The sequence below is a fragment of the Sus scrofa genome, chromosome 10 (assembly GCF_000003025.6).
Source record: "Sus scrofa isolate TJ Tabasco breed Duroc chromosome 10, Sscrofa11.1, whole genome shotgun sequence".
Taxonomy (NCBI): domain Eukaryota; kingdom Metazoa; phylum Chordata; class Mammalia; order Artiodactyla; family Suidae; genus Sus; species Sus scrofa.
The window spans coordinates 57,726,228-57,739,525 of NC_010452.4; the positions used below are offsets into that span (position 1 = coordinate 57,726,228).

Here is a 13,298-nt window from a genome sequence, read left to right on the forward strand (position 1 = left end):
CATGGTCATCTGATTAAGAGAACATTTCTCCAGTGCCTTATTTGTAACTCACATTTTCCTGAGTAAGATTACTGGTTGCTCTAAGGCCCTCATCATGGATATGATTTTGCAGCTCCTGAATCATATGAGGTAAACCAGTGGACACAGCACGGAGTAAGACATACATATTTGCCATGTCTGAGGGGAAAAAGAAATGGGATTATTAAACTTCCAAATAGTTTAAAAATATTTTTAATATAGTAGGCAATTCATGGTTCAAAATGCAGGCTTACAGAGGCGTATGCAGAGCGAGTCCCACTCCTTTCTCCAGTCTCCCAGCCCTCTCCCCTGGGAAAGCAAGGCTGCAGTGGCTGGGTATCGTTCAGAGCGGTTTCCTACCCACTCAAGAAAATACATTATTCTCCCCTCCACCCCTTTTACACCAATAGTCTGGCGTGTTCCATGCACCCTCTGCAACTGCAGAACATAACATTTTAGCTTAGAGATCTTTTTATATCAGTACAGAAAGCATTTCCTCACATTTTACGACTGCCTAGCACTCCATTATACAGCTGTATTACAATCACTTAACAATTGATGGGAACTGGGTTCTTTCCAATCTCTTGATATTACAATGTCACAATTAATAACCCTGCATATGGGCAAGAATATTATTCCGCAATATACATCCCTATAAGTGGGACTGCTCTACAAAGCTTGATCTTGTAGGAAGACCTTGTAGACAGAGTGCCCAGCAGCCGGGAGCTCCCCTGCCAACCATGTATTGTCAGATGTTTTGATCCTTGCACTGAGAGGTGGAAAATGACATCTCAGTGTGGTGGTTTCTATTTTAAACTTTTTATTGAAGTATAACACACATACAGAAAAGTGTACAAACTGTAAATGTGTATCTCAATGAATTATCACAAGCGAACACCACCCCCCCCACGTTATCACCACCCCCAGTAAGAAACGAGACATGACCTCCACCTAGAAGTCTCCTTCATACCTCTTCCCCAGCACGACGACTCCTGTTCTTCTGCAAAGGTAATCACTGTCATCACGGTTTATTACTCACTAAACCGCAGATTTCTTTTTTCTGTTTTGAACTATTTATAAAAATGAAGTCATACAATTCTCTCTTTTGGTTTCTTTGGTTCAGCATGCTCATAAGGCTCATCTGTGTTGTATGAGTTATTAATTCTCATTCTTCTATCTATAATATCCCATTGTAAGAAGATGCTATACTTTAATCATTCTACTGTCATTGGTTGGTCGAGCTGTTCCCAGTTTGGGCTACTACACACAGCACTGCCATGAACATGCTTGTACGTGTCTCTGGGTGCACGTGTGCATGCTTTCTGGGCGAGGGGTTGAACACCTGCGAGAGCAATGGCTGGACCGCAAGAGGCTGGCATTTGCTCACTCACTGTCAGCTTTTCAATGTGGCTGCACTAATTTATACCTTAGGTACAACAAATAACAAGTTCCTGTTCCTCCATATGCTTCCAAACACTTGTTATTTTCAGTCTTTTAAACTTTTTATCAAACTGTGATTAAGTACTGATACCTTAGTGTGGTTTTGTGTCCCCCTATTTTAGTGAGATAGACAGCTTCTTTATATGTTTAATGGCCATGTGGATATTCTCTATTCTGTAGTACCTGTTCAAATTTCCTATTTTTTATTTTTGACATAAACCTTTTTTTGAGCTATTGCAAATATATAACTCTATGACTGTCTCTCTTTTTTTTTTTTTTGAGGTATCGACATATAACATTACATTGGTTTTAGGTTAATAACATAATGATTCAATATTTGCATATTACTGCAAAATGATCACCACTAATAAGTCTATTTAACATTTGTCCCCATACATATTAACAATTTTTTCTTGTGATAACTTTTTATACTCTGTTGAGTTTCGTGGCAGTGGTTAACGAATCGACTAGAACCATAGTTGCGGTTCGTCCTGCCTTGCTCATGGTTAACATCCGTTCGTAGCTTTTAGTTCAACGCTCGATCTGCTTGCTCTGGTAGCTGCACTACACTCATTTATAGCTAACTATATGCCAAGCGCCAAAAAATAGCAAAAAAAAAAAAAAAAAAAAAAAAAAAAAAAAATACTCTGTTGACAACATTCAAATATGCAACACAGTATTATTAACGCTAGTCACTATGCTGTGCATTATTATAGCTCCATGCCTTAAGTTTTTCAATTATTGGAAGTCTGTACCTTTTGACTCCCTTCACAATCCTGACTCTGTCAACCACCAATCTGTTCACTGCACCCCCGAGCTTATTTGTTTTATTAGATTCCACATATAAAATCATGTGATATTTGTCTCTGATTTATTTCACTTAGCACAATGCCCTCAAAGTCCACCTCTATTGTTGCAAAAATAGCAAGATTTTTGTTTTTGTTTTTTTTCTCTTTTTGCCATTTCTTGGGCCACTCCCGCGGCATATGGAGGTTCCCAAGCTAGGGGTCGAATTGCAGCTGTAGCCACTGTCCTACGCCAGAGCCAAAGCAATGCGGGATCCGAGCCGCGTCTGCAACCTACACCACAGCTCACGGCAACGCCGGATCGTTAACCCACTGAGCAAGGGCAGGGACCAAACCCGCAACCTCATGGTTCCTAGTCAGATTCATTAACCACTGCGCCACGACGGGAACTCCAGATTTTGCTCTTTTTTATAGCTGAATGCTATTTCAGTGTGTGTGTGTATATCCACGCAAGTTATTTTAATCCATTCTTCCATCAGTGGATACTTAGGGTATTTCCTTATCTTGGCTATTGTAAATGACACTGCAGTGAACATCGGGGTGCATGTATCCTTTTGATTTAGTGTTTTTGTTTTCTTTGAATAACTATCCAGAAGTAGAATTGCTAGATATGATAGTTATATTTTCAGGTTTTTTTGTTTGTTTTTTGTCTTTTTGCCATTTCTTGGGCCGCTCCAGTGGCATATGGAGGTTCCCAGGCTAGGGGTCTAATCGGAGCTGTAGTCGTCGGCCTACACCAGAGCCACAGCAACGCAAGATGTGAGCCGAGTCTGCAACCCACACCACAGCTCACGGCAACGCCGGATCGTTAACCCACTGAGCAAGGGCAGGGACCGAACCCGAAACCTCATGGTTCCTAGTCGGATTCGTTAACCACTGCGCCACGACGGGAACTCCTATTTTCAGTTTTTGAGGAACCTAAATACTGTTTTTCATAGAGTCTGCACCAATTTACATTCCCATCAACAGTGTGCATGCAAGGCTTCCCTTTTCTCCACATTCTTATCAACATTTGTTATTTCTTGTCTTTTTGATTAATAGCCATGCTAACAGGTGCGAGGTGGTATCTCACTGTGGTTTGTATTTGCATTTCCCCGATGCTTAGTAATGTTGAACAACCTTTTCATGTACCTGTTGGCCATCTGTTTGTCTTTGGAAAACTGTCTATTCATATCTTCTGCTCACTTTTTTAATCAAGTTTTTGCTGTTGGGTTGTATGAGTCCTTCACATATTTTGGATATTAACCCCGTATCAGGTGTAAGATTTGTAAATATGTTTTCTCCTTCAGTAGGTCGCCTTTTCATTTCGTTGATGGTTTCCTTTGCTGTGCAGACACTTTCTAGTTTCATACAGTCCCACTTACTTATTTTTGCCTTTGTTGCCTCTGCTTTTGCTGTGAGATTCAAAAACTCATCACTAAGACTGACGTCAATGTCACTGCCGACATTTTCTACTAGGAGTTTTATGGCTTCAGGTCTTAGGTTCAAGTCTTTAATTCATTTTCAACTAATTTTTGCATCCGGTATAAGATGGTGGTCCAGTTTCATTCTGTTATATGTGGCTGTCAAGTTTCCTCATAAACATTTATTAAAGAGACTGTCCTTTCCCTATTGTGTATTCTTGGCTCCTTTGTCCGATGACTGTCTTTCGATGATCAAATGGTCTTAATGACCTTTTTTTTTTTGGCTTTTTAGGCTGCACCTGCAGCATATGAAAGTTTCCAGGCTAGGGGTCGAATCAGAGCTACAGTTGCCGGCCTGCACCACAGCCACAGCAACACAGGATCTGAGCCACATCTGCAACCTACACCAGAGCTCACAGCAATGCCAGATCCCTGACCGACTGAGCAAGGCAAGGGATTGAACCCGCATCCACATGGATAGTCGGATTCGTTTCTGCTGCACCACAACGGGAACTCCTTAATGAGCTTTTAATGATCTAAAGTTTTTAATGTTAATGTAGTCAACTTGATCAGTCTTTCCTTTCTGGTTAGTGCTTTTTTGTGTCTTATTTAAAATTTTCTACCCTCAAGGTCACGAAGTTATTCTCCTGTATTATCTTCTGGAAGTGTTACTGCTTTACAAAAGCCCACAATGAGTTGGTTGATTCTGTATATGGTGTTTGAGGTAGGGATCAAATTTCACTTTTCTCCCAAATGGATATCCAGTGAATGGACCTGGCATTATGTGTTGAAAAGACTGTCTTTCACCCATTGATCTGCAAGGCCACCTAGGTCTTAAATGAATTATCTACATATACATTTCTTGGCTTTTTCTTTTATTCAACTTGTCTCCCTGTCTATCCTTGCAGCAATGCCTCATTTTCTTAATTACTGTGGTTTTTGTAAGTCAGTCCATCCTCCAAAGTTTTCCCATCATGCTCTTCAAAATTGTCTTGACTGTTCTTAGTCTGAGTATAACTTTTAGAGTCAAAAAAAAAAAAATCTTGGGTTTTGAGAAGACTGCCCTGGATCTATATAAATCATTGCTGCTTTCAACAATGTTTAGTTTTTTGTGTAGGCCTGGCACATCTCTTGTTACATTTTTTTTGAAAATTCTTATTGCCATTTCCTCTTTTTCTAAAAAAAAATCCATTTGTTCACTGTTTATTGTTAACATCTCACTGTATCTTTATTTTGTATTTCTGTTTTGAGTGAGATTGAGCATTTTCATATGTTTAAAATCTATATATATTTCCTTTTCATATTCTTTGTCTTTTTTCCTATTTATTAGAAATATATTAAGGAAACTAGCTCCTATGATTTTTAAAAATGTGCAAACACATTTTCCCAGTTTTTCTTTTGACTTTAGAATACAGTTTGAAAATTTACTTTTCCAAAACAATCTTTTAAAATATATTATTAATAACCCGTAAAAAGGCACATCAAATATTTTAGAGACTATTACTTAAATATGCCTGAAGTCTAAGTAGCTGGGAGAGGATATAAAAAGTGGGTTTATAATTTTATTTCTATTCATATTGATGTCTGGTGTCACTTACCATTTTTTTTCTCTTGTCGAATAATATTATGACATTCTGCATGTAAGAACTGTAAGTGGTCTGCTACCATTCGTTGCTGACATTCATGAATCACTTTAGTATATGAACTTGGATGTAAGTATTTTCGACATCGAATTTCTTCATCTTTTAATCTACCTAGAACCTTTAGAAATATATTCTTCAGTCAGTCATTAACTACCATGAGAAAAAACTTGTAAAATCAGTAAGTAACATGACATGGTAAAGGAACAAATAAGAATTCTATAACCAGTTTAAACTCACACTCCATGAAACATGTCAAAATGTTATTTAAGCTACTAGATGTCACCCACATTTCACCACTATCTAACAAGAAAACCCAGCAATCAGGAATTATCAGAAAGCATCAACCACAACGAAAATTGGAATAGCACTTTTTCTCATGGAGACAGGCACAGCAAGAACAACAGCTTATCAACAGGTACAATGATTAAACAAACAAACCAGAAATTTTTCCACAAAAAAATATTAACTAAGATAAAAATGTTATGTAACACCGTGCCTGATATATAATATGTTTTCTTTCTTACCTTTTCCATATACTGTGAGCAGTTTGATTCTTGTAATAAATTTGAAGCTTCTTGTTTGTAATACTCTCCTGTTTCAGCCAGAAAGGGAGACTCAAAGATTTCCTGATAAAACTAAAATCAATTAAATCATATTTAAAAATTAGAACAAGCAACTTAAGAAATTAAAAGTCTAATTTTTTTTTTTTAAAGAAGGCTTTTTACCTTTAAGGGGAATTTTTTCTTATACTGTTCAACATGAACAAAGGAGTTAATAACCCCATGGATTACTTTCTGGTTTGGGTCTTCTCCACCACGATCACTGAAACAAAGGTGTAACACCAAACATTCTTGAAAATACAAGTATCTACAGAAATATACCAAAGCTTACCAAACTATGGCTGCTTACGCTATTGGTCTAATCACATTATATATAAAGCATTTTAAAGCCCAATGCCCACATGATACTTAAAAATAATTTTTTATATCACAGCTGAATTAATAATATTTATGATAGTTAATGGACACATTGGATGACATTTCAATAAACAGGAAAGCTTTAATTGTAAAATTAAAGATACTATGTTGATACTAAGACGGTATTTATTTCATGTAAGCACAAAGGTACTTCTCTACTTAGAAACTTGGTGAGATATGTTTTAATATTAGTATTAATTTATTTAATATTAAATAGTCTACCTAGAAAGGTAGTAAGATATGTTTTAACATTTCTACATTCCTTTACAGTTAGCAAAGCGATCTAAAATCATGTGACACTTGGCTAAGTTCCTACTTAGTCAAGGGCACTACTGGGATGCAAGTCTGAACCACAATAAGAAATGGCAGTGAACTGTGGCTTTTCTAACTACAAAAACAGGAAAATAACATAAGGGAAAAAAGGGGTTTTCCTAAAGCCACTGTAAAACAGTCTGGCTCTATGCTGGGAGTTTCTGGCTCCAATAGTAATGCTCAGATCAAACCATTACACAGTCAAAGGTTTACCTCTCTTGCTAATTATGCATCTCACTTTAGTTTTTTCCTTTGAATTAGTAATTATTTTACAAAGAAAGTCACAAAAAAATACATGATCATCATTTCCTAGTAAAATCTCCTTGTTTTGATACAAGGATTTTCTCATATTTAAGAGAAGTATTGGAGTTCCCACCATGGCACAGTGGAAACAAATCCAACTAGGATCCATGAGGATGAGAGTTCAATCCCTGGCCTCGCTCAGTGGGTTAAGGATCCAGCGTTGCCGTAAGCTGTGGTGTAGGTCGCAGATGCGGCCCAGATCTGGCGTTGCTGTGGCTGTGGTGTAGGCCGGCAGCTGTAACTGCGATTAGTCCCCTAGCCTGGGAACCTCCATATGCCACAGGTGTGGCCCTAAAAAAGCAAAACAAAAAAAAATAGAAGTACTGACTGGAATTCCCATTGTGGCTCAACGATTAACAAACCCAACTAGTATCCATGAAGACTCGGGTTTAATCCCTGGCCTCACTAGGCAGGGTGAGTATCCAAGCATCAGTGTGAGCTATGGTATGGGTCACAGACATGGCTCAGATCTGGTGTTGCTGTGGCGTAGGCCAGTTGGAGCTCCGATTTGACCCCTAGCCTAAGAACTTACATATGCCACACATGAGGCCCCAAAAAGCAAAAAATAAATAAATAAAATAAAAGATGAAAAAGAACAGTATTGAGGAAATTACCTTTATAAATCAGTGCCCTCCCCCTCTCCCCGACCCTCGCCTCCCTCTCATCCTCCTTCCTTCTCCCTTTAATTATCTGGATGTTCTGGGGAAGTTTTCTGTGCTGAGTTAACATGGCTACAGTGCTCCTGTCAGTCTGGGAATCTTAGTTACAAAGTCTACATTTCGGTATCACTAATAAGAAGGCTGAGTTCATACAAGGTGACCCGCAGTGAGCTCATTCCCTCTGCTGACCTTCCCTCTTGAGCCTAAATTAAATCTGGTGAAATAATGATCTAATAACTTAGTCTATCAATTTGGGGTGAATCACTTTTTGCGTTTCGACTTTGGGACCAAGTGAAAATCAGTCAAGAGTGAGAAATACCTAAATATTTGAAAAATCAGGTTACCTAAATTATATTCATGACCAAATCCTACTGCCCTCCTCAGCACCAGGAAAACGTCCACTCCTGCTACTCTCAGCACTCCTGCCATTTGTTTCTGGATCTCAAAAGGCCCAGAGAATCTGAAATGGGATAAGTAGAGCCTAGAAAGAACATCGATAGTCCCAGTGCTTAAAAACTAGGCTGTCTGCTCTGTAAGAATAACATCTGAACTCAGAAACTCTGAGGCATAATTATTCCATCTTGAAGATCAGCATATATTTTTATAACTGTACAAAAGATACTAGAGAAAAATCATTATAATTTATTTCTATTAGGCTGACAGATAATGAAAACAAACTATGAAGTGATGCTAAAGTAGTAATATATAAAAGCCTGACTAAACCAGTCATCTGAACAAGCACCAGTCCCATGTACGAATGGTGATCCCAGGAGATGAGCCTTGAGCAAAGAATGAGGAATTTTTAGAAATTTGGCTCATTATTTGATCATGACAGAACTAAATGGAAATGCCCACAACAATCATAATGAAATCACTCAGCTGGGAGGATGCAAACTGACTGGAATAGTTTATCACAGCCCTCAAGACCAGGACTTTGGAGTCAGACTGCCTAGGTTCAAGTTCTGGCTGTATTAACATGTCACCTTGTGCAGATGCTGAACCTCCTAGTACTCAGAGGTGTCCCCTTCTGGAAGGTGGAATAATAAAAGTACCTGGTCTCACAGGAAATGGTAAAGGTTAAGTATAACCCGAGGAAGCACGTAGCACAGTGCCTGGTACACAAGTGAACTGTTAGTAAGCCAGTATTTTAAGTACAGATAGGAGGAAAACAGAAGCATTTTCAGTAAAACAGAGCTAAGAAACAACAACAAAAAGCTAAGAAACAACAACAAAAAAAGCCCTGACTTTGATTTTAAAACCAAGACACGGAGTTCCCGTCATGGCTCAGTGGTTAAGGAATCTGACTAAGAACCATCGGATCCCACGTTGCTGTGGCTCTGGCGTAGGCTTGGCAGCTACACCCGGATTAGACCCCTAGCCTGGGAACCTCCATGTGCCGCGGATGCAGCCCTAGAAAAGACAAAAAGACCAAAAATAAATAAATAAATAAATAAATAAATAACAAAACCAAGACCCAAGACATTTAAAGCCAGTTTAACTCAGAGAGCAGATCAGATGGTTATTAGAAGTCAGCTGGAACTCTCAGCAGCCCTGATTCTGTTATGTGGCAATGAGCAAATTTATCTTTTAGTGAAACCTTCATTTACCCCCTATGATTAAAATGAGAATATGGTTCCAAGAAATTACATGCAGGCTCCTGCTCTCATTACAAATCAGAGACGCAACAGGAAGGATACTTTTTATTTATTTATTTATTTGTCTATTTGCCATTTTCTTGGGCTGCTCCTGTGGCATATGGAGGTTCCCAGGCTAGGGGTCGAATCGGAGCTGTAGCCGCCAGCCTACGCCAGAGCCACAGCAACGTGGGATCCGAGCCGCATCTGCAGTCTACACCACAGCTCACGGCAATGCCAGATCCTTAACCCACTGAGCAAGGGCAGGGATCGAACCCACAACCTCATGGTTCCTAGTCAGATTCGTTAACCACTGCGCCACGACGGGAACTCCATGGATACTTTTTAATACTCAATTGTTGGCAGTAGCCTTTGGACCTGCAGAAAGTGCAAGAGGATGGAATGAAGACTAGAGAGCACAGAAAAACAACACTATGGCCCAAAATGCATGAGAGAAAGACCTGTTACAAGGCAGTGGTCGAAGGACAGTGAAGGAGGACAGTCAAAAAGAGGCGTTACTGAAAGAGAGGTGGCACAACGAGTTGACAAAACCAGAGGTCATCGGCAGACAAGCTGCTCTGTGCGTCTCCTCAGGAGCAGTGAGACTGGCACCAGAGGAGGGGACGTACCTGCACCCAGACTGCAGCACCCCCCACCCGACATCCTCCAGAGCACCGCAGGAGACACTGAGAAATCAAGGTGAGCGTTCACCCTTAAACTTGCAAGATCTGGTAAAATCAAGTATTGGTGAGTGGTGGAGAAATGGGTTCTCACATGCTGCCTTTGGAAGAACAGGTACTTTTTAGAGGGCAAAATTCTAAATGCACGTACTCTGTGACTGCAGAAAAAACTACTTACACGTGTGCATAACAGAAGCAAGAACTGTACTAATGAAAAACTGGAAACAACCTAATATACATCACCAGGAAAAGAGCTGAATAAAATGAGGGAGAACTACACCAAACATCATATAGAGTTCAGAAAGAATGAGGAAGACCTCTATGTACGCAGAAAAATTATCAAGATAATGAATTTTAAAAGAAATTAATAAGGAGTTCCTGTCGTGGCTCAGCGGAAATGAATCTAATATCCATCAGGACACAGATTTGATCCCTGGCCTTGCTCAGTGGGTTAAGGATCCAGCGTTGCCGTGAGCTGTGGTGTAGGTCGCAGATGTGGCTCGGATCTGGCGTTGCTGTGGGTGGAGGCCAGTGGCTCAGCTCCAATTCAACCCCTAGCCTGGGAACCTCCATATGCCACAGGTGCAGCCCTAAAAAGCCAAAAAAAAAAAAGGGAAAGAAATAAGTATGTCACTTATGATTTTCAAAAGTTAGAAAAAAAAGAAAAATTACGTACTTAGAAAATAACATTCTGCATCATATTCTATCTATTCATTTCTGAACATAGATATAAAAATCTATAGGAAAAGGACTGAAAAGACAGTTAACTAAATGGTAACAGGGATTACCTCTGTGGAGAGGAAGACTGAGGAATGGATCTGGAACATTCAGAGTGTTTCAAGAATGCATTTACATATCACTTGTGTTTTTGGAACTAAGTTTTTCACTGAGTGGCTGATACCAGGTCTGGGGAAGAAAATGTACAAGATAAGCCTGGAACATTCTGACATACTAGATAACAAACAAGTTATCAAGGATGACCAAGGTCATATCAAAAAGACTCTGGCATCAACTAACCAAAGAGAGGCAATTTAGGCAGTTCCCATTGTGGTGCAGCAGAAACTAATCGGATGAGTATTCATGAGGATAAGGGTTCGATCCCTGGCCTCAATCAGTGGGTCGAGAATCCGGTATTGCCGTGAGCTATGATGTAGGCCACAGATGTGGCCCACATTGCTGAGACTGTTGGTGTAGGCTGGTAGCTATAGCTCTGATTCCATCCCTAGCCTGGGAACTAGCATATGTCACAGGTGCAGTCCTAAAAAGACAAAAAGAAAAAAGAAAAAGAGCGATAAATCAGACATGATGAAAGAGGAAAGTACCAATGGAAACCAACGTGAGTCTGGGTAAGCCACTGAACTGCCAACTTAAGGGAAATACAGAGGAAAATGAACACGTATAAATGGGCCTCATGCACAGAGTCAGCAAACTTCACAAGTGAGAAAGTCTAAAGATCAAATGGCCAGGATTCGTGAACAAATAAATTACAAGGGGAAAAAAAGGATGGGAGTTTGCAGTGGGTTAAGAATCTGACTGCAAAATAAATAAATAAATAATAAAAAAATATTATGATAATAAAAGAATCTGACTGCAGTGACTCTGGTCCATGCACAGGTGTGGGTTCGATCCCTAGCCCGTCACCGTGTCTTAAAGGATCCACTGTTGACACAGCTGTGGCATAGGTCACAGTTCCAGCTTCGATTCAGTCCCCGGCCTGGTACAGCCATTTAAAAAAAAAAAAAAAAAAAAAAAAAAAAGGATGGAGGAGGAACCTGTTGCTTAAAAGATTTAAAGGCATGTGAAGTTTGTTTTGTTTTTTTTTTGTCTTTTTGCCATTTCTTGGGCCGCTCCCGCGGCATGTGGAGGTTCCCAGGGTAGGGGTCGAATCAGAGCTGTAGCCACCGGCCTATGCCAGAGCCACAGCAACGCGGGATCCGAGCCGCGTCTGCAACCTACACCACAGCTCACGGCAACGCCGGATCCTTAACCCACTGAGCAAGGGCGGGGATCGAACCTGCAACCTCATGGTTCCTAGTCGGATTCGTTAACCACTGCGCCACGACGGGAACTCCAGGCATGTGAAGTTTTTAAAGAGAGGAACAAGACTAAACTATAGAGCCTAGGAATGTACACATGGCTGATAAAAGCAAAAGGAAATAGAAGTTGGGACAGTGGTTACCTGGGGAGAAAGGGAGGGGATGGGACACGACACACACTTTCTTCTCGCCTTCTAATTTCATATTCAGTTATAACTTTGGACTACATTAAAGTTACTGCAGGAAATTTACATCAAGATAAGCACTATTACTTATATTTCCAATTATGTGTCTGCTTATGTCACTGAAGATATTACAGTTTTTATGCTGTAACATTCACATTCACAAAGTTACAGTATTTTATTTATTAAAATTATAAACAATGTTAGGTTGTTACTGCACCAAAAGTCCCAATGGCAATTCTACTATTTTACTATAAAAGACAGATAAGTTATTGTATGAACAGAATTATTTTTACCTTTCTCTAGTGAAGGAGACACTGAGGAAAACATGCAGATACACAACCTATGATTGCTTGTCTTTTCCTTCCTTGTATAGGCAGAGCACCTTGACTTTTGGATTATGAATTAAATTTTGTGTGTACATGAATCAGAAATCATGAATTAGATCTTGTGATACCATGAAAAAAAAATTAAACTAATGGTTATTTCATTGACCCTCTTAAGCAAACAAAAAAAAAAAATTCTACAAACTACATTCCACTTTTAAATCTAGTACTTGATTGAAATAGTTTCTCCAAAATGCACGAAGCTGGGATTATTCCTATTGCATTTATACACCTCAAGAGAAGCCACTTTTAGGGAATATAATTAATCAAAAAAAGACTTGGAGTTCCCATGTGGCTCAGTAGTCAGTGAATCCAACTGGGAGCCATGAGGTTTCGGGTTCAATCCCTGGCTTCGCTCAATGGGCTGAGGATCCAGCGTTGCCACAGGCTGTGGTGTGGGTCTCGGATACGGCTTGGATCTGACGTTGCTGTGGCTGTGGTGTAGGCTGACAGCAACAGCTCTGATTAGACCCCTAGCCTGGGAACCTCCATATGCTGTGGGTGAGGCCCTAGAAAAGACAAAAAAAAAAAAAAAGAGAGAGAGAGAGGCTTGGAGTTCCTGCTGTGGCTTTGTGGTAATGAACCCAACTAGTATCCATGAGGACATGGGTTCAGTCCCTGGCCTTGATGGGTTAGGAATCGGCGTTGCCATGAGCTGTGGTGTAGGTCACAGACATAGCTTTGATATGGCCTTGGTATGGCTGTGGTTGTGGCCGGCAGCTACAGATCCGATTCGATCCCTAGCATCCTGGGAATTTCCATATGCCCTGGGTGTGCCCCTAAAGAGACAAAAAAAAAAAAAAAAGAGAACCTGGTCCC

The 13,298-nt window shown here is 40.0% G+C and overlaps 1 protein-coding gene across 4 annotated transcripts in view; it reads right to left on the reverse strand.

Moving 5' to 3' along the window:
* The window catches only part of CUL2 (cullin 2), a 128,722-nt gene that overhangs the window by 25,561 nt on the left and 89,863 nt on the right, over positions 1-13,298 (reverse strand). For all 4 annotated transcript variants that reach the window (XM_021064983.1, XM_021064981.1, XM_021064980.1 and 1 more), the window contains 4 exons: positions 6,036-6,132; positions 5,835-5,945; positions 5,266-5,428; positions 53-177 (listed from right to left, as the gene is read on the reverse strand). In XM_021064983.1, the coding sequence (XP_020920642.1) occupies positions 53-177; positions 5,266-5,428; positions 5,835-5,945; positions 6,036-6,132 (496 nt within the window). The remainder of the gene's footprint in view (positions 1-52; positions 178-5,265; positions 5,429-5,834; positions 5,946-6,035; positions 6,133-13,298) is intronic.